The sequence below is a fragment of the Pseudopipra pipra genome, chromosome 17 (assembly GCF_036250125.1).
Source record: "Pseudopipra pipra isolate bDixPip1 chromosome 17, bDixPip1.hap1, whole genome shotgun sequence".
In the NCBI taxonomy this organism is placed as follows: Eukaryota; Metazoa; Chordata; class Aves; order Passeriformes; family Pipridae; genus Pseudopipra; species Pseudopipra pipra.
In genome coordinates, this window is record NC_087565.1 from 14,374,632 (window position 1) to 14,393,414 (window position 18,783).

Genomic DNA, 18,783 nt, shown 5'->3' on the forward strand with positions numbered 1-18,783 from the left:
CAGCACTGCCTGAGCCAGCACCTGTACAGCCTTGACCTGGTGCAGGTGCCTTTTTCCCTGTTTTTAAGGTGGAACCAATCCAGCACTCAGAGCCTGTTCTCAGCCTGCTGCCATGGGCTCAGCCACGGCTCCAGCTGGCACTGAGGGACTAATACTGGACACTAAAAAAAGAAAGCTCAAGCACAGCCAGAGAGCAGCTGTGTCACCAACCCCCAGACCCTCCTGTAGTGTCTTCCTGGCCCCTCCCCACCTCTGTGCTCCCTCCAGTCACCTGCTCCCAGTTCCTGGATTGCTGAGGACAGTCCCTTGCCCCACTGCAGCTCAGGCACAGCTACACATGGCCCTGCTGGAGAGCTGGTCATCCCAGTGCTCTGGGAACAGCAGCACGATCCCTGCACTGCCTGCCGAGCCTCCTTCCCCCACCAGGAGGAATGTTCTCACTCCATACTCTCCACCTTGGCCAAACAGTTTCTGAGTGGTTAGAAGGGCCAGGGAGGCTGGACAGGGGTAGGAAGGGCAAAGCACAGGGGAGGCTCCCTCCAGAAAGCAGAGCGAAAGCCAGTGTAACCGATTCCTCCAGCTCCAGGACTGCCAACCACTTGTGAATGATGGGGGTGGAGGGAGGGAGGCAGGAGGGAGGCAGCTCTGGGATGAACTTCCAGCAGGCCTGAGGAGGGTGAGCTGTGCCCAGGTCCTCAACAACTACGGTGACAGAGCAGAGGGTTGGGAACAGCAGGAACCAGCTCCTGCATGTGCTCTGAGCACGTGGTATCCCACGAATCTCCACCTGGGATACCTGCAGTGGTATCCCTGACATCCACCACTGCACAGCACCCATCACTCACTTGCAGGCCACAGCACACACTGCTTAAGTCACAGTGGGAGAGCAGAGAAATAAAGCTTCATGAAGGCCTTTTTAAGAGAATTTTATTTGAGTGGTTCTTACAAAGATTGTTGCAATATGAAAGTCTTTGTCTGATAGAAATATCAAGCTGTCTTGTCAAACACACTGAAGTAACCCAAAAATATATTTCAGAGCTCACAGAGCTTAAAAAGAGCAAAGATTATATGCAACCAGAACAAAACACGTTTCTGTATTTCCTACCCCTTTTCAGCCTTGGCTGGAATCTGTCAGCTCTGCCTCACTGCACACGTGGAAACTCATCCGGAAATGCAGAGATCGTTTTGTTTGGAAACTTAGACACACCTCACAGTATTTACAAAGAAACTTTTACAGATACATTAATCAAAAGTTACCATCAAGAAATAAACCCCTTCAATCCTTCTATTCTTACCAATTATTCAGCACAAAGCAAGCTGAGTAGCTGCCGCAGTCAGCCTTCAGTAGCCTTTTGGATTTTTCATTTGTACAAAACACTAAATATGTCCCTTCATCCAGTCTCTCTCCGATATTGCCCTTGAGCAGATCACCCACATTTAGTGAAATGTAAAATGTCTTTGCTGCATTAAAAGAAAGGCTCGTGAAACATTAAAAATGTCATTATGTCCCATCTGCCTTTTACAGAGAACTTGTTATCTATGAGCTACTTCTCAGTTCCTACGGATCACCTTAGTCAATGTACAAGAATTACAAGGCAGAACAAGAAGTCAACAGCTTTGTATACAGTGGAAATGCTAGTTAGGGAGAATGAACACACTGCATTTCTGCTTACTTCGTTTTATTTTTAAAGGTAGCAGGAAGTGTACACAAAATGACATTAAATCCTTTCCTTTAGTTTTATCTAAATAAAAGATAACTCAATCTTCCTCCAAAAAATACCTATGTACAAAACTGACTAAATTAATCTTCATCGTCGAACGGGAACCAGTAGTTGGGTTGCAGTCATGGAGTCTGGGAAAAGGCTGTGGTACGTTGGAAGAGGTACATACGCTGCTGTGATCATTTTACCTGAGCACAGGATCAAACAAAAACAACCATCAGTGGCTGGGCATTTCTGCCAGGGGTGACTGAGTAGAGAAGTGCCCGTGAAACACCCACCTGCAAACCACCTCCCGTGCAGCGCGTTGACGGCCGCGATGGCAGCGGCGATCGAGGGACACTTGACGTACACGTTGCCCTGCAAGACACAACGAGGCACCCTGTGAGGAGGGGACAGTCCACGGGCTGTGCCCCAGCCAGCCCCTGGCCACACCTGCCCCGCTGGCATGGACCAGTGACAGAAGGAACAGGGGAGAAGGGGGCAGGGGGCAGTGCCCTGACAGGCACCGCCCCACGGGAACAGTTAAGGCAGCACCACATCTCTCTAAGCAGGATTTTCCAAGACAGCCCAACGTGCACTCATCCGCTCTCACTGAGAGCCCTCTAGAGGGGCCCTGAAGGCTGTGAGAGAGGACAGCACACGGGGTGTGGCTGCCCCCAGGGGCTGTGAGCCACTGACCTCAGCCACAGATCCCTCTCTCCCTGGTCTGAGCTCCCAGCCCGATTCCACAAGGAGCAAGCACGCCCCATTCCCCAGGCCAGGAAGAACGCACAGCACCTCAAGGGAGACTGATACTGTAAAAATTCTCCTACATGAACTTCAGCATCTATCTGTCTTTACTTGAACAAGGACTGAGGCAAAGGGAAAACCCCATCCCAGCAGGGCAGGAGGCCTGAGATGGTCCCCAGGGCGAATGACAGACTGATCTTTGAACTTGGCCAGAGATACCTGGAGTTCCCCATCTGTAAATCAAGCACTGTGCCTCCCTAATCTGGAGAACTGCAATAGTCACATCCAACAACTCCAAGGCACACAGATGCCCACAGTAATGCATGGCATTTTTCTGGCTGCCTGCTTAAAAATAGACCACCATCAGTAATTCCTGAACCAGATCAGATTCTAGCTGAAAGAGGTTTTTCAGGAAAATAATATATTAAGAAACAGACTTCCCTGTAGCAGCCTTTGCCAGCCTGTCCTAACTCTTCCCACGGTGATCTAGCTCATTCCCTGCTCAGGGGGTGACCCTGAGCTCAGGGGCTGGTGATGAAGGCATTAAGCAATGAACACACACAGCTCTGCTCTCAGCCTCCTCTGCAAAGGCACCCAAGCTCCTTAAACCCCAAAATGAGGTACAGCAACACAAAGCTGTGCCTTTCCTTGACCCCCCAGTGCAGTACACCAGCCGTGCACTCAGCTGGGACTGCAACCCTTTCATCCACAACAAATCACCCCTCATGGCCAAGCCCTGACAGTCTCAGTGTGCAAGTCTGGCTGGGACAGAGGTCTGAACGTGCCCAGAATCTCAGCCTGCAAAACAGAGCAGCACAAGGGAGCTTAGGTTCAAATCCAGTATTTTTAAATATGAATGTTTTATATCTATGCTACTGTAACAAAATGGGTTTCATTTTTTATGAAACATTTAACTCACAACACAGTAGCTGTAGTTTTTTGTTTTAAATCCACTTGCTAAGGTAAAACAGAATTGCAGCTCCACGTGCTCAGAACATATGTGAGGGATGTTGAGGGCTGGTGCATTTTTGGTGGGGTTGTGTGATGATTTCTTTTGTTTTGTGTTTAGTTGGGCTTTTGCAGGGAGGTGTTCTGAGCTGTTGGTTGGGTCTTTTTATCTGTCAGAGAACAGTGATCTCTCAGACAGTAACAGACACACACTGTGGGAAAGGTTTCTGCCTCCCAGCAGTCCAATACAGCAGTGACCTTGAAGGTTACAAGGTGCCAGGGACACTGTTTTACATACTAAACTGAAGCTCCCATCTAAACTCTCTGTAACCCGTGGAAAAGTGTTTCAGGTGACATTGTGGCAGCTGCACAAGGACAGCAATGGTCAGTGAGTGCCAAGTGCATCACCAGGGCAGACCAACCCCACCTGAACAGACTGGGACAGCAGGGTGGGTTCCAGCCTCACACCACAGCATGGAACACAACAGGACACCTCCAGGGTCTGAAGGGTAGAAACCAGCCTGACTGTGAGACCATCTGAAAACTGAACTTCAGTCTGGGCTCTGAATTCTTTATAAAAGGAGTTCCAGGTGGCCAAATTTATTTACAGACCTTCCACAGTTTATATATTCTAAGAGCTGAAATACAGGGAAGAGGTAACCAATCCGGGGATTGTGCCAACACAGTGAAGAAAAACATATTCACCCGTTTAAGATGCAGGTATGAACCTGGAATTCCCTTCTCTAGCTCCAGGCCCTCAGACTGTCCCCTGCAAGGCTCTAACAACACCAGTGACCACAACTGTTCCCAAGCCTGGGCTGAGGCTCACATTTCCTGCACACCTCAATTCTGCTGCAGCAGGGGCCCTCTGTGCTGAAGCCTGGGCTCTCTAGAAAGAGGAAACTGGAAGTCCCTGACGTGGGGGAAATGCACAGCTTAAAGGAAAAGCCAAATGCCTGAACTGAACTGGTCACTACTCTTCAGCCACAAAACTTCAGCTGGGTAAATCTGCAAGAGCAGCAGCAGCAGCAAACTGCTCATACCCACATCAGTTACACACCATGATACACAACAGGAGGGAACCACCAACATCCTGGACAAACTGCAACACTGCTTCAAGAAATTTAGGTTCTGTTTAGGGAAAACCTCCATATTTGTAATGCTCCCTCTAGACAAAATAAAGCAACAGAGCTGCTAACAGAGCTGCTCAGTGTCCCCCCAGAACCAGGCATACCTGAGCTGAGTTTTTGTCTACATAGATGTGGATAACTCCTCCATGTTTGTTACATTCCTCAATCACATCATCTTTAATTTCTGTGTCCCAGCCAGCTTCTTCTTCACTGTATGGGGGGCAGGAAAAACAGGACAGAGATTTCACTCAGACAAAATCCAGCCCAAACCCATTAAACACACTCTTGCAACATTCTGATTTCTTTCTCACATGTAAAAGTCATCAACAAATGCCACACAACAAGTCACTTACGTTTGAGGATTAAACATGTTGGAAAGCTGGAAGCACTGTGTTGCAAGTGGTTGTACAGAAGCAGCTGCAGCCAGAACTGTTGCAATGGAAAAAAAATACCAGTAAAATATCTACAAATGGAAAAAAAATACCAGTAACATATCTACGAACCCACTATGTGTGGCTGTAATTTAAATGAGTATCTCCTATCTGTTTAAAATCCCAGCATTCAGCAGTGGCAGAAACAGTTCTGACTAAACAGAAATTGAAGGCGGGAAAGCAAAACTCATAAGGAAACACTACCAATGATAGATCCATCTAAACTGATCAATACCAACACCGGCACATATGAACCACAGTTGAAGGTGAAAAGTGAAAAGATAATCCTGTACATTGATTTTGGCAGATTTTCCATGTAAACATTAAAAGGCAGACACACATGCATCTTCACCTGCATCTAAAATGTCTGCCTGAGTTGTATGCCAGAAGCATAATGTTTTGCTCCTCACGGAAGCTCAGTAGCAGCTCAGGACAGAGTGGCACCTCCCCAGCTGACTGCACAGCAAGGGACAGAGACCTTGGTGAATTCTCAAAACCTGTTTTAAGCACGTTGAATTATGCTTCAAAAGTGTATCTGCACTTCTGTCCCTTGAAAATGCAGATTATAGGTAACATTTGACAACAAAAATTATGAACATTTAACTGCAGGATAAATTTATACTCCTTCCCTGTAACTGTGGAATTACTACTTGTCATTTCTTGCTGCTCATCATGCCAGTCATCATTAAACACTGTCCCACAGGTGCCCTTCCACAGGCTGCAGCTTCTGTCAGTGGAGCTGGAATAACGTCCCTCTCCCCCTGCACTGCAGATATTTTGGGTTGTGTAGTCAGATAATGAACAACTCAGAGACAGAAACCCCAGCTCCTGATTCTCAAATGACCCCTCTAAGCAAGGAGAACACCCCCAACCCAGCCACACCTAAACCCACAAACACCACCCCACACGTTTTCTTGGACTAACACATGGCTGGGGAATGTCACCAACACAGAGCAAATGCTATGAAGGATTTCCAGTCAAAAAATCAATCACAGCATGACTCCCCAGGGACACCTACAGAACACAAGGCCTCAGTGTGGGCAAACTCTGCACCACAAGCATTTCATTTACAGCCATCTGCAACAAGACCTACTAATCACAACTCACATCAAATGCTAGTTTACCTTCATTCTGCTGGGACAGTCTTGTTTGTAAATCTAAAGAAAAATACAGAGAAGTTAATTAGTATGCTTGGTAGCATCACTGCCTGCCAGTCAGGTTGTTTAGCTTGTATTTCTGTGGTTAAGAGCTTATTCAAGTGCCTCAACCCACTCTCACAGTTCCTCTCTAGCTGTGAGTACCTTCACTAATCTCAGCTCCTCAGCTGGGAGATTCTGTACTTGACAGATTCCATGACCACAAAGGTAAGCGTATGTCAAAGAGAAACAACACCTTAAAGGACATGACCATGTCCTTTAATTCAATTTATCATCCTCTTCTTGCCTTTGCTGTGCTTGAACTCTTTACAATTTATTTCCATGAGAAAACAATTACAGCAATTCTGACAGGCAATAGAGGTTTGACATCTTTATTAACAGAAAGCAGTTAAGCACAGTTATAGAAACCTGACATTCTCAAAGCAGTTATCAAATTTCATTTTGAGTAGAATGAGGTGATATTTCCCCTGCTATCTTTCCATATAGATGTCACAATGACGAAAGAACCTTCGGTATTTTTCAAATTCAAAACATTTTCAAGAGCTGAGAACATTTAATTTGCCTAAAAAACACTGCTTACTTGTTTAGCAACATACAGCTGTCCCAACTGGAAGTGATGGGATCAAACAAATGCAGACTTTCTAGCCATGACTTCAACACTCAACATCTCAAAATGAATAGCAAACTTCAGAATTCAAGAACTGCAAGCATAAGCCCCTTCAATAATGTTCCATTTAGCACAGAGACACGAGGAGAAGACTGAAGTAAACCATCATCTTAATTCACTGGTTTAGAGAGCAGCAAAGTGATAGACACCAAGCAAGCTTCCAAGCTTACCTGGGAACACCTGAGGGCATCAAGTATGAACATACTTTTTCCCTTTCTAATAAACCCTCCTCGACAACACTGGAGAACCAACAGGAGTGATTTTTTTTCTATCTTCCTCAAGTGCCTTCCCAAATACCCTCCTAAGAACACATTCTGAAAAGCAAGACTGGAAGGAGCAAGCTCTGAAGGCCAAGCTGTAACAAGAGCTGGCTACATTTGGCATGTTTTCCATCCAGATCTGAACACAAAGAAAACCTCACCTCCATAGAGTGGAAGTATCATAATAGCAAAGGCTATCTTAGCCTGTATTCTCTGCAGAAACTGCATGGATTTGGCCAAATCTGTAACTAATTACCTAGTTACTTTTGAAAACAAAGGTGTTTAAAATCTCTGAACTCCCTCAGTTTCCATGAGGACAGACACTCTCCCTCTGCAGTTCTGACCCAACTGCACAGGCACATCATGTCCAGCTGAACTTGTCCGTGTGGGCCAGCTGGGGCTCTAGAGCCGAATGCTCCAGAATTCCTGCCCCAAATCTGCACATACCACCAGTGCAAATTCTGTCCAGGGCCAAGAGCCAGAACAGTTGTAAACACAGAAAAAAATCAGCTACCGCTGTCTTGTGCAACAGTTTTATCAGTTAATTATCTACCACCTCTGAAACATAACCCGCTGATCACCAAATCTTTCATCAACTCACTGAATTGTTGCTCGTGGCTGAAGAATAGTCCTTTCCTCTCCCTTCTAAAATCACTCAGAATTTAGAAATTCATTGTCTCTCTTTACCGTCAACTCTTTCCCTACACGTAATTTTAAATAATATGTGAAAATTAAAATTAATACATCTGTCAAGTTCAGATCTAAGTAACTTTTCCAGTATGTTCTGTATATAACCTCTTTGGCATGATGGGAGTACAGGCTCAGTGCACAGAGAAAGCAGAAATATAGAAACAGCTACCAAACACTTTGTGTCTAAAAACAAAATGAAGTTGTGTGTTTATTTTGAAATCCAGATGGCTTTAAATAGGCCAAAGCCTGCAGGTAATGCCCAGTGTCCCAAGCCATTACTGTGAGGAGAACAGAGAACAAACAGAGGTCTCATATGATAACACCTATTCCTCCTTCTTGGGCAGCACACCATCTCAATCTCTTCCAAAAACAGACAGCTCCTTCCACCAGGATGGAATACTTTGCCCCAGAAAGCATTAGAGGAATGTTCTATAGCCTGAATATTTTAAGTTTCACATGTTCAGACAGAGAACAGGGTACACAGCTACAACTATCCTTTTCCTGCTGGAATTTTTTCCATGGGAATAATGGCCAAGTTCTCAGGTCTCCAGACCTGATTCTTTACCTTCCCTATTTTAGCTTGACTGAATCCCTCCTGAAGGTGGCTGATCAGAACTGTTTGTGGGTGTGTGGCTCAGGTGCTCAGTGTCCTGCCTGTAGGAGCACAGCTCACCTTGGCAGTGCGTCAGCTGCCAGGTCATACCCTGTCACCCAAACTGCACTATTTAGGTATTTTCCTCCTCCTGGGCAACCTTTCACTGCTCAGCTCCCAGGCTACAGAACTGGAAATTGATTTAACCACGAAGAGGTGAACATTATATAACACCTCAATAACCTCTTACTGACAGCACCTCTGTGTTCACTCACCTCACCCCCACTGTTCACCGTTGCTTTTCATGTAAGTACTAAACAAGATAAGCCCAACACCTGAATTTTGGCTTCAGTAACAGCCTTTAACCTTCCCAGCTTTCACCTGGAAAAAGTCCCTCTTTCTCTGAGCCAGCTTCTTTACACACCTTGTACTTCCTGTGCTACCCACTTCTCTGGCTTACTAACTCCCCATCGACAGGAGCCCAAAGTTCAGGGAGAAGAGCTCTGCTATGGCTGCTCTGCCCAGGAAAGGCACTTCCATCAAGGACTGTTAGCCTCGAAATGCAGTTTCTCTGACAGTTTGCTATACTGTCATAATATTCTCCCTTCTTTAGTATGACTTCTGAAGGAGTGAAGTCAAGATAGTAACAGGACCAGAATCTGGCCAGATGGCATTTTAATTCCTTTCTTTTGAGTGTAGGTAATTTAGAGTTATATGTTCCAGCTACACACAATATCACAGACTTTAAATGTTTATTGACAATACCAGAGATGAGATCTCATGTTTCAAGCATCTTTTCCCTCACTCATTTCATGGGAGTTTTCTTCCTCCTCTGAACTGTTTACACTCAGCTCTTTTAGCTTTGCTTCTACCTTGGGAATAATTTTTTTTTTTTTTTTTACTACATATTCCTAGCTTACCCTCCTCAAATTCCAACCTTTATGACCACTGTACCCACTACAAACTGAGGCAATGAGATACTTTAGAAATACCTTGGGAGTAGTTTTTCATTCACCTGAGCCCTGCTTCCTTTTTGTTCTCCAAGAGTTGTAAACCTTCATCTATCCTTTCATGTATTTTACAATATCTAGCTCAGTTTGACTGCTGGCAGGTAATTTTCTTTCTATCTGTTTCCCAAACTAAAAATATCCTTTTGTTATTAGTCCTTTTTCTTATTTTTCATAGGCTGTATGCTTATTCCTTATTTCTTTTGAGGTAGTTAATCCCCCGGGTTCAGTGTGGAGCCCATTTCTAACAGGGCTTTTTCTTCTTTCTGTGGAATACAGATCCAATACAGCATTAGCAATGAGGAACAGAAGAAACTTCTCACATCCTGCCTGTTCAAACACCCAATTTGCTCAGACCAGATGACTTTACTGCCTTGTTTCTTCAACCATTGCTTTTGAAATCACAAGCCTTAGTTACAGACCTGTTTGTTTATCCTTTCATTTAAACATGAGCAACTCATGATCCCTCAAGTCAATGGTCATTTCTATTCTCATCCATAACATCTTCATTACTTACCAAATTGAGTTTAAAATAGCATCCCCTCTTCATGAGTCAGTGAGTGTTTGATGAAGAAATTTGTCGGATATCACATCCAGGAATATCTGGGCCCCACCATTATTACTAGCAATTCTTCTCCAATCTGTATCAGGGAAGTTAAAGTCTCCCACAATGACATAATTCCTGGTAGTAATTTTCTCTAACAAGAGTAAAGAGATCTTTAATCCATAACCAAATCTCACTTTGGGGATAGCTCATGACTCTATGGCAGCAAAAAGCTTTATCTTTTTCCAAAGTTACTTAAAGTTGCACATGTCTGCATTATTCCTTTTGTACAATACCAGTGGAATAAACAATGCTACCCCTACCACTTTCATTTCTACAGTTGCTAAACATGCACCTTCTTCAAACACCTGTATTCAACCTTATGATTTATTTCTCCATAGGCAGGTTATCTCATGCTGATTCCACCTATCTGAACAGTTCTGTGTCAGGCATTTCTGGCCATATTCTTGATTTGGTGAGCTTGGTGAGATTTTTTTGGCCTTGTTTGTTTCAAATGGGAAAGGATTGAGGTTTTTTTTAAATACTTTTCTCATTTCTGACTGCCTACACCTGTTTCCACACCTGACTGCGACACTACTGTATCACCTGCATTAACAGTGATCTAACTTTAGTGGGGGTGGCCTTTCCTTCTCCTTCTGATCTAGATACACTTTTTCCTTACCTCTGTGCTTTTTTCATCCTTTTCTTCTTCAGCAGACAACCAACATTTTCCTTTCACTAGCCAGTTCCTTTTCCTTCCAAGGGCACATCTCTAGACCAACCCTATTATATTCTTTTAGCAACTGTCTAAAGCTTTACATGTGTGCTCTTCATAGGACTGCACCTGACCTTCAGTAACATGATCCAGGCCTATCTTATGAAGTCTGAATCACTTCTGTCACAAACTCTGCTGGAAGGCAAATAACAATGCCACCTATTCTTTGCTACTGTCCTGACACTTTCTCACATGTTCAGCATCTCGTTATTTGTGACATTAAGTAATTTTCTACTGCTATGACAGTTGAATGTTCTCTGTTCTTATTACTAACTAAAAGTAACAAAAAGAAGAAATTCCACTCTGTGAAACCCTGATCTCCCGTGGGAGGTTATTCACTGCTCTAGTCCTGAACACCCCTTGAACAGTTTGCTGTTTAGGCCAGTAAGAACTAGCAGCAGCAATCATATATTCAGCCTCACTCCAGCATACCCACCTGCAGAACACACGAACAACCACAGCCAAATCCAGGCAACACACATTCCCTGACATACAGCGTCCTTCCTCACCAGGACACACACTGTATATGTCTAACACTGCTGCCACCCTCGGGACATGTCCCACACCAAGTCCTAATAACCTCCCTGCCCCTGGGACAGCCCAGGCTTTTCACAGGGGGCAATGCTCGTCCAATGCTGGGCCTGCCATTTTTAGCAGTCAACACTTACAGTGCAGTAGAACTTACAAGTCCCCATTAGCACAGAGAATAGCACAGATAAAGAGATGAAGGCTTGGGATGAATTAGGTGAACTACAACAGATTTGCAAAAATACTGCAAAGTGAATCACACCCATCCCAACTGTGATACTGTCCCTGGTTATCTGCTTACGGATTTGCAGCGTTTTACAGTGTGTCAAACACACTGCAATACCTGTGTTTTCATTTTAAAAGATCACAAAACATATTAAAGTACCTCTTGTCACAAAACTATAAAGCAAAAAGTAATTTTGAAAAATAAACAGGTCATCATTTCTTACCTGTCACAGCTCCAAAGGCCAAAGAGCCACTCATCTGCAGAGCCTGCTGTGCAGCTGGGGGAATCTGCAACCCAGTACCTGCAACACAACACAGACCTTGGAGCAGGCACTGCCACTCACTCAGGGATGCACTAACACAAGGATCAGAAATCTTACTGTTGTCAAAAGATTAAAGAGACCATTTCATGCAGTTATCCCAAGTTCTGTGGGGGGTTTTAATTCAAACTCTGCAAACTTGTGTATTTTTTGCATATTTCCTATTAAACATCACACCCACCTTCTGCAAGTCTTGCCATCAACTGAAGGCGACCAGTTGTTCCCAGGTCAATTCCAGTCCGTTCCAACTCATCACTGTCCAAAAAGGAGCTGGCACTGGAAGCATCAGTACGCTCAGTTACATGTCCCACTTTCATTGGCCTCCCAGCCAGCTCAAATCCATTGAGTTGTTCCAAGGCCTTTTTGGCACACTCAGAGTCTGAGAACTATAGATTGGAAAAGGGGAAATTCAGTAATACTGCCTACAGGATTCAGCAACACTTCTACTGTATGCAACATTCACAATTACAGAAACAGAAGAAACTCTCTAAGATAACAGCAACAAGCTAACTTAAATATGCTCTGTATTTTTAATTTAAACCAAACACACAGATTTTGGTATTTACTGTCTCATATTTAGGTAATGTATTTAAACATAATTATAGTTCAAGTTACAGCATCTAGATACTGCAATCAACAGATGTCTTGGGCTGCAGTTCTCTTAAAAGAGTGACAGTCACTTTCTTTGTAACCTTACAACTGCCATGGTATTTACTGATTATTCCTAACAGATGTCCTGCTTTATGCTGCGAAACATCAAAATAAACATACAAACATTTTATCAGTGTTAAAACCGTCAAGTCTGAACTATATAGTTAGTTTGGTTTCATTTGTGTCCAAGTGCCAGAGGTCCCAGCCGAGACTTTTGTCCCCATGACAAATTGCCAGGTCAGTCAAGAAACTCAAGTTCACAAAATTGTGTACCTGAGGGCAAAGAGGAGAGATGTTTTCAACTGAAAGTTTCATCTTCTAAAATTTTATGTCCCCCAAAAAGCTCAAATTCAATCATTTTCACAACTGTGAAAAATGCCAGTCTTTACTAGTGTCTTTGCCTGCAGAAGGCAGCATTTGCTTTCCCAGGCACTGACTCCAAAGGAAACTATTCCCACCTAAACACATCCATTGCTCACCCACAATACCCAGACAACTGGCAGAAACAAAGGAAAGGGCCAGTGCTGTGTGTCCTCTACATGACACTTCTAAAATGGGACCTAACAGAGATAAAGTAGCAATATAGTAGCTGCTCTCTAGATACAACAGCAATATGGATTGATAAGGTATATATATAGTAGCAATGTAGACTGCTGCTATATATACACATGACAAGGTTATATATATATAGATACACTACTATATGGGAAGATTACACCCAGAAATGGCCTAAGAGACCCAGCAATCCCAGTCATACCGTAATGAATCCATATCCTTTTGAGCGTCCAGTTTCACTGTCCATCATCAGCTGAATGCTTTCAATCTGAAAGTAAGAATAAAGCTATTTATTATCAGACATTTTGGAACAACCCACAAGATACCAAAAGACAACGTGGAAACAGCCCTGACAAATACACAGACGTGAATGTGAAACCACTGTTTTCACTGGGTTTTTTTAATCAGTTTCTCATTCCTTCCTCAAGTCAAACTTAGTGTACCGACAGCCAGACGGGTGCTCCCATACTGAGACAGAAGCAGGTAAACGTAAGGGGTTTGAGTGCAGCTCCAGGTGGAGGTTTGCTCCTGATGCAACATTCCAGCAGATCATGAGCACACAGACCCCATCAGATCCTCACTGAAACACACTGGTCATGCATCTCACATGCTGAGAAACTGTTTCACAAGCTAAGAAAAGCAGTCTGCGTGACTGACCAGGGTCTTTAAGAAAGGACTGTACATTTTAATAATTACTGGTATTTGGGAACTCCTAGAAGTTTACAGTGACTGAATTTAAAACACGGTGCTGAGTCACCCATGAGCCATAAAGTAGTGTTTGGAAGAGATAGCAACACAGAAGACAGAACTGAGTTTAGGACTGGAGTATATGGAATAAGAAGGAAAGACCTTCACAGCTCTACATGTAACCCTCCTAAAACTACCTTAATGCTACTGCCAGACCTTGAGAAAAAAAAAATAAACAAGAACAGCAGCCATGTGGATTAAAATTTAATCAACTAGAGCAATTTTCTAGGGTTTTGCACAAGAGATTTAAAGGGATGGGCATACTGGGTCTGAATAATGCATGTGAAAAGCACTGCCACCGTATGTATGAAGCAGGGTTCATATCCAAAGACAGTATGAAAAGAATCCAAACATTAATGGACTTCTTTTTCCTCATTAAGTACCTAACTTTTCCCCTGTCTCATAATGAAATACCCCAGGTACCTTGCCACAGTACAGCTAACAGTTATTGGAGCTCCACTGGAAACTTTGGATTTGATCTGTTCACTTCCATAATTCTCTCTACAAAAACTTATTGCCATGCTGCAAACTAGGGCCCAATGCTCAGGAGTGAGAAGGGGCCCAAGTCGGAGTTTCACAGGCCACACCACTAGTTCTTGGTCCTTACATGAGCTAAAACTTAAGCAAAAGTCCTCAGACACAGTTGATAGATAGTAAAATATTTCAAGACCTCCGCCCCAATCCTGTGCTTTGTGCTTTAACCTGTGAAACAGGGCCCTCATTCACAATCACAGATGGGAAAGATATTCACAAGTCACAGGAGCAGGATACAATGTAGGGAGTTTTTGTTTTGTTTTGGGTTTTTTTTTCCCCTGATCCTTAATTTAGGTACTCATGGAATTCTCAGCTTTCCTTTGTAAGATCTGCCATTCCAATTCACTGGACACCACCACAAACCCAGGTCCTCATCTGTTCTCTAACACCACCCACGCACCCAAAGCCTGGGGATGTTTATGGGCACAGCAGTGCAAGAAGGGAACAAACGTTTCGTGGGTGTGAAGTTGAATTATTTGCAGAAGCTGTGAGTGCTCCACAACTAATCTAGGTTTCTCAGATAAACTACCACAACATAACATGCCAAATTAACATTTACCCTGCCAAATGGCTCGAAGATTCCTCGAAGCATATCTTCAGTTATGTTGAAGTGTAATGACCCCACATAGAGTCTCATGGGACCAGCACTGCCCTTCTGCAGATTATTTGCCATTGCTGCTGCTCTGTTTTTCTCTGCCTAAGAAAAGGAGAAAATAAAAACTCACCTTCTGTCAAAATTTAATAAAAAACCCTAACATAAGCAGTATATATCTATCAGATCAGAACTAGGCAGATTCACCAAAAGACCACAAGCTGTTGTATAATCTGCAGACTATCCATCGGACTTTAAATTAAAATCCACAGAACCCAAGATGATGACCAAGTACAGAGACACAGATTCCAAAAGCCTTCAAACTGAAAAACTTCATGCATAATTCTGGCTTGTATCTAGTAAATTAACAGTTTTTACACATGCTGGAAAGCATACACAATATAACCTACAATTTTGTAACACTATTTCAATTTCTTTACTACTACTTGCTTAAAATCTGTATCTTCAAAATGCATTTATATCACTTTGGATTGCTTTAATTTGCCTGTCATCTATGGGAAACAAAAGTCCATTTATAATTAGCTTAAATAATCATCCTTGTTAAGGTTTTCCAAACATGCAATGGTAACCAAACTTTCAAACATTAAGTTTCTCAGCAAGACACAAAAGGCATAACTCAAAATGAACAAAAATGAGATTTACAACTCCTTACCTGTGATGCCTGTACTATGATGGGTACACCCAGGACTCTCTGTCCAGTCAGTCCTATTGCCAGGGGCACTGAACTAACATCAACAAATTCAACATAAGCAATTCCCTTTGAACGCCTGGAATTTCTATCTGAAATCATTCGCACATCACGGACCTGAAAGGCAAGAATTGACGTGAGTACTTTGGACCTAATGCAGCCCATTCCTCAGACAGGTATTAATAATGAGATGATCATTTGCCAAGCCAATGGCTTTGTAATTGTGCTGAAAATCTACAGCAGCATACAGCTTTAACAAACATATCCCAGAGGCAAGTGAGCACTAAAGCTGCTGTTCAAAGTCAAATGTAGTGTATGACAAAAGTTTTTCAAAATTAGAAGTTAAATGAATTTTCAAGTTACACTATAACTGACAAATCTATCTGAAAAAGACAGAAAATATGAAAAATGAAGTTGTTTGAATCAGAATTGAATCGACATGTTTTGCATCACATCACATGAACAATGAACTCCTGAGAAATTACATTTTCATGTTCAAAGCCTTTAATAACTAGTTCATCATCATTCATCCCCCTTTGCACAGGTACAGGAAGCTCCACTTGCTTACAATCCTCAAAAATATCAATCCTGTACTTAAGTTCTACTGGGACAGCTTGAGGCAGTAGTCAGATTCATTTTAACTTCCCTATTAATTACCTTCCCTACTGTAGAGAAAAATTCTTCCAGGTCTCTTGGTCGAATTCTTGCAGCCAACTGCATGCAGAATACTGTTCGAGCATCCCTCTCTTCAGGGGTAAGATTATCAATAGGTTCTCTGGAAAGAGCAAAGTTCAGTTAAAAAATAAACTGAATTAAGCTAACTCATCTCTGGACTGCATATGAAACACTAAATAATCAGTACTTCCCAGTCTAATAGTGAAAAACACACCTGCTGTATTTAAAAAAGGCAGGGTTAAGAAGTGAGTACCTAATATTAATATAATAATCTATTTACTTGTATAACATGCCTGAATATCCTGTTTCAACTGCGAGCATTAAATATGCCTGAAAACTTCTATTTTACCTCCAGAGGCCCAAACTAATCAGAGATACCATTTTGCTGCTGTCCAGAAATGGTACCAGGACCACTGTGGAGCTCACAGTCACGAAGATGAGATGAGAGGACGAGGATACAAAGGCCAGCAGGGTGAACTGGCACAGACCAGCTGTCCAAACTCTCAGACAAGTAGTGCCAACCAGGCTTTGCAAACTCACATCTGGCATCTACCCAGTCACTTCAGAGTCACTGCAGCCACTGCATAAACAATACTGACATCCATGTAAATGGAATACCCAGTCCTCAGAGTTTCAGCTTGTTAACTCATAAAAAAATTAAGAATAGTGAATAATTACTCTGATCCTTGACACCACAAGCACTAGAATAATTTTATTTCAATACTGAACCACTATCTGAAATTAGATACACCACTTCTAAGGTGTTGAAGCTTCAAATCTGAAAAAAAATCTGACTTGTAGTCAAGTACAGGACAGAACTAGCATTGCTGGATCCTGGACTGAGTTTTCAGTCATGAAGTACATATTTATATTAATATAATTATATAGATACTAATCACTGAGAATACAATGAAAAATTTACACTAAATTATCTCAGTAAGAGTTTGCTAGTCATTAAAAAACAAGATTGGTTAATTTAACTGCATTAATGTAAGAGAATAATCTCATTAGCAGCTATCTAAATCTAATTTCCTTAAATGAGAAGCCTGAGAATGGATAAGCACCTCCTGCATTTCAAAGGTATCCAGCCTCTCTAAAATTAACATGAATAAATACTGAAAAGCAAAAAGAAGCATTTGTACTTTTCCATTCTTTAGATTATTAAGCACAATTTAGTACAAAAGCTAATTCAATTCACGATTAATGGGCAAAAGATTCCTTTGGTTTTTTGCATTTGTGTTCTCAAAGCTTCTTTTGAAAACTGATGTTATTTACAACTGTTTATGACATGGGAAGAAGGCAACATATTAACAATGCTCTCCTCTCCCAGGATTTCTAAATGAATTTCAGTATCACTTTTGAGTATTATTGCATTAATGCATTTTTTCATTAATGCATTATTTCATCATCCCCTTCCCAACTTCAACAGGACAAAAAAACACCCAACACATGTAAAAAGTCGTACCTGACAGGGCTCTTGTCTTTTCTGAAGGGACTTTTGCTCCTGGAGCGACGTCTGCTAAAAAGAAAGAAGAAACAAGATTAGAAGAAAACCTTCAAATACCCCACTCTGATTTTAATCAAAATCTACTAATGATACAATAAAAAGTAGAGAAAAGTCAGGAACCTTAATTTGATGCTGTGAGGCAGACCAATCTTCCCTCTGATGGCACTGTTGAATTTTGGACCAGAACTACGGCAAAAGAAAAGACAGACATTACTCACCTGAGTACCAAAATTCAGGATTTCCCCTCTGTACTCACATTACACTGCAAGTGCTCACCCACCCTTGCACCTGAACTGGTCAGCATTTCCATCAGCAGCACCCAATGCATGCATAATATCAACAGGATATCAACACATGCAGCACTCCAGACCATAAGGCATGGAATATGCTCCTCTCTCAGCTTCACCTGCATCACAAAACCCCAGAATATGCAGGACTCCAGGAAGTGAATTATGAGCCAGCCACACACGGCACATTTGTTTGTGCAAACTATTCTGAGCTACAGTTACAGCTGTAACCATTTGCACACGTTTCTGTGTCCACATCAAGTTCTATGTACTGATGATTGCAAAGCAGGACCTTCATGGCCTGGAGCTCGGCCTCAGAGCTGTGTGCAAAGTGGTGCTGGCAGGATTACTTGCTCAAGTGTAATGTTTTAAAATCAAAAGTTTCATGAAATTTAAGGTGCAAGAAGAAACCAAAGTAGCTCCCTGCAGACATCTGTAAGGGACACATTCACTAATGTTGTCTCAGCTCTCACCACTGAAGTGCTACAAATATGCCAATGAAGCTTCCTAACGTTCTTAATGGCCACCAAACCACAGAAGCAGTGAACCCAGCAGTTAGCCCTACATATAGACATGGAACCACAGAAGGAATCCAACCTCTTGGCTGAATCTAATTTTAGTTCTCCAGGCTTCACAGAGTCTGTCAGAACAAACTGTAACCTGCCCTTTACTTCCACGTTAAGGACAGTCCTCACTAGGTAACGTGGCACATGGGGACAGCCTGTGACACGGGCAGTAGGACTCATCCCATCGTGTTCTCCCTGAACTCGATGTCCTGGTAGATACGAGGCAAAGAACAACA

At 42.6% G+C, this 18,783-nt stretch overlaps 1 protein-coding gene across 8 annotated transcripts in view; it reads right to left on the minus strand.

The window, feature by feature from the left end:
* Window positions 1-910: 910 nt before the first annotated feature.
* The window catches only part of RBM39 (RNA binding motif protein 39), a 30,619-nt gene continuing 12,746 nt past the window's right edge, over window positions 911-18,783 (minus strand). For 2 of the 8 annotated variants that reach the window (XM_064674354.1, XM_064674356.1), the window contains 13 exons: window positions 17,815-17,880; window positions 17,653-17,703; window positions 16,170-16,287; window positions 15,477-15,629; window positions 14,771-14,908; window positions 13,133-13,198; window positions 11,906-12,110; window positions 11,629-11,706; window positions 6,084-6,116; window positions 4,882-4,957; window positions 4,633-4,738; window positions 2,000-2,078; window positions 911-1,909 (listed from right to left, as the gene is read on the minus strand). In XM_064674354.1, the coding sequence (XP_064530424.1) occupies window positions 1,809-1,909; window positions 2,000-2,078; window positions 4,633-4,738; window positions 4,882-4,957; window positions 6,084-6,116; window positions 11,629-11,706; window positions 11,906-12,110; window positions 13,133-13,198; window positions 14,771-14,908; window positions 15,477-15,629; window positions 16,170-16,287; window positions 17,653-17,703; window positions 17,815-17,880 (1,270 nt within the window). In that variant the 3' untranslated portion in view covers window positions 911-1,808. Of the gene's footprint in view, window positions 1,910-1,999; window positions 2,079-4,632; window positions 4,739-4,876; window positions 4,958-6,083; window positions 6,117-9,849; window positions 10,031-11,628; window positions 11,707-11,905; window positions 12,111-13,132; window positions 13,199-14,770; window positions 14,909-15,476; window positions 15,630-16,169; window positions 16,288-17,652; window positions 17,707-17,814; window positions 17,881-18,100; window positions 18,251-18,783 lie in introns of those variants that run through there. The other 6 variants (XM_064674353.1, XM_064674355.1, XM_064674358.1 and 3 more) reach the window with 5 other exon arrangements.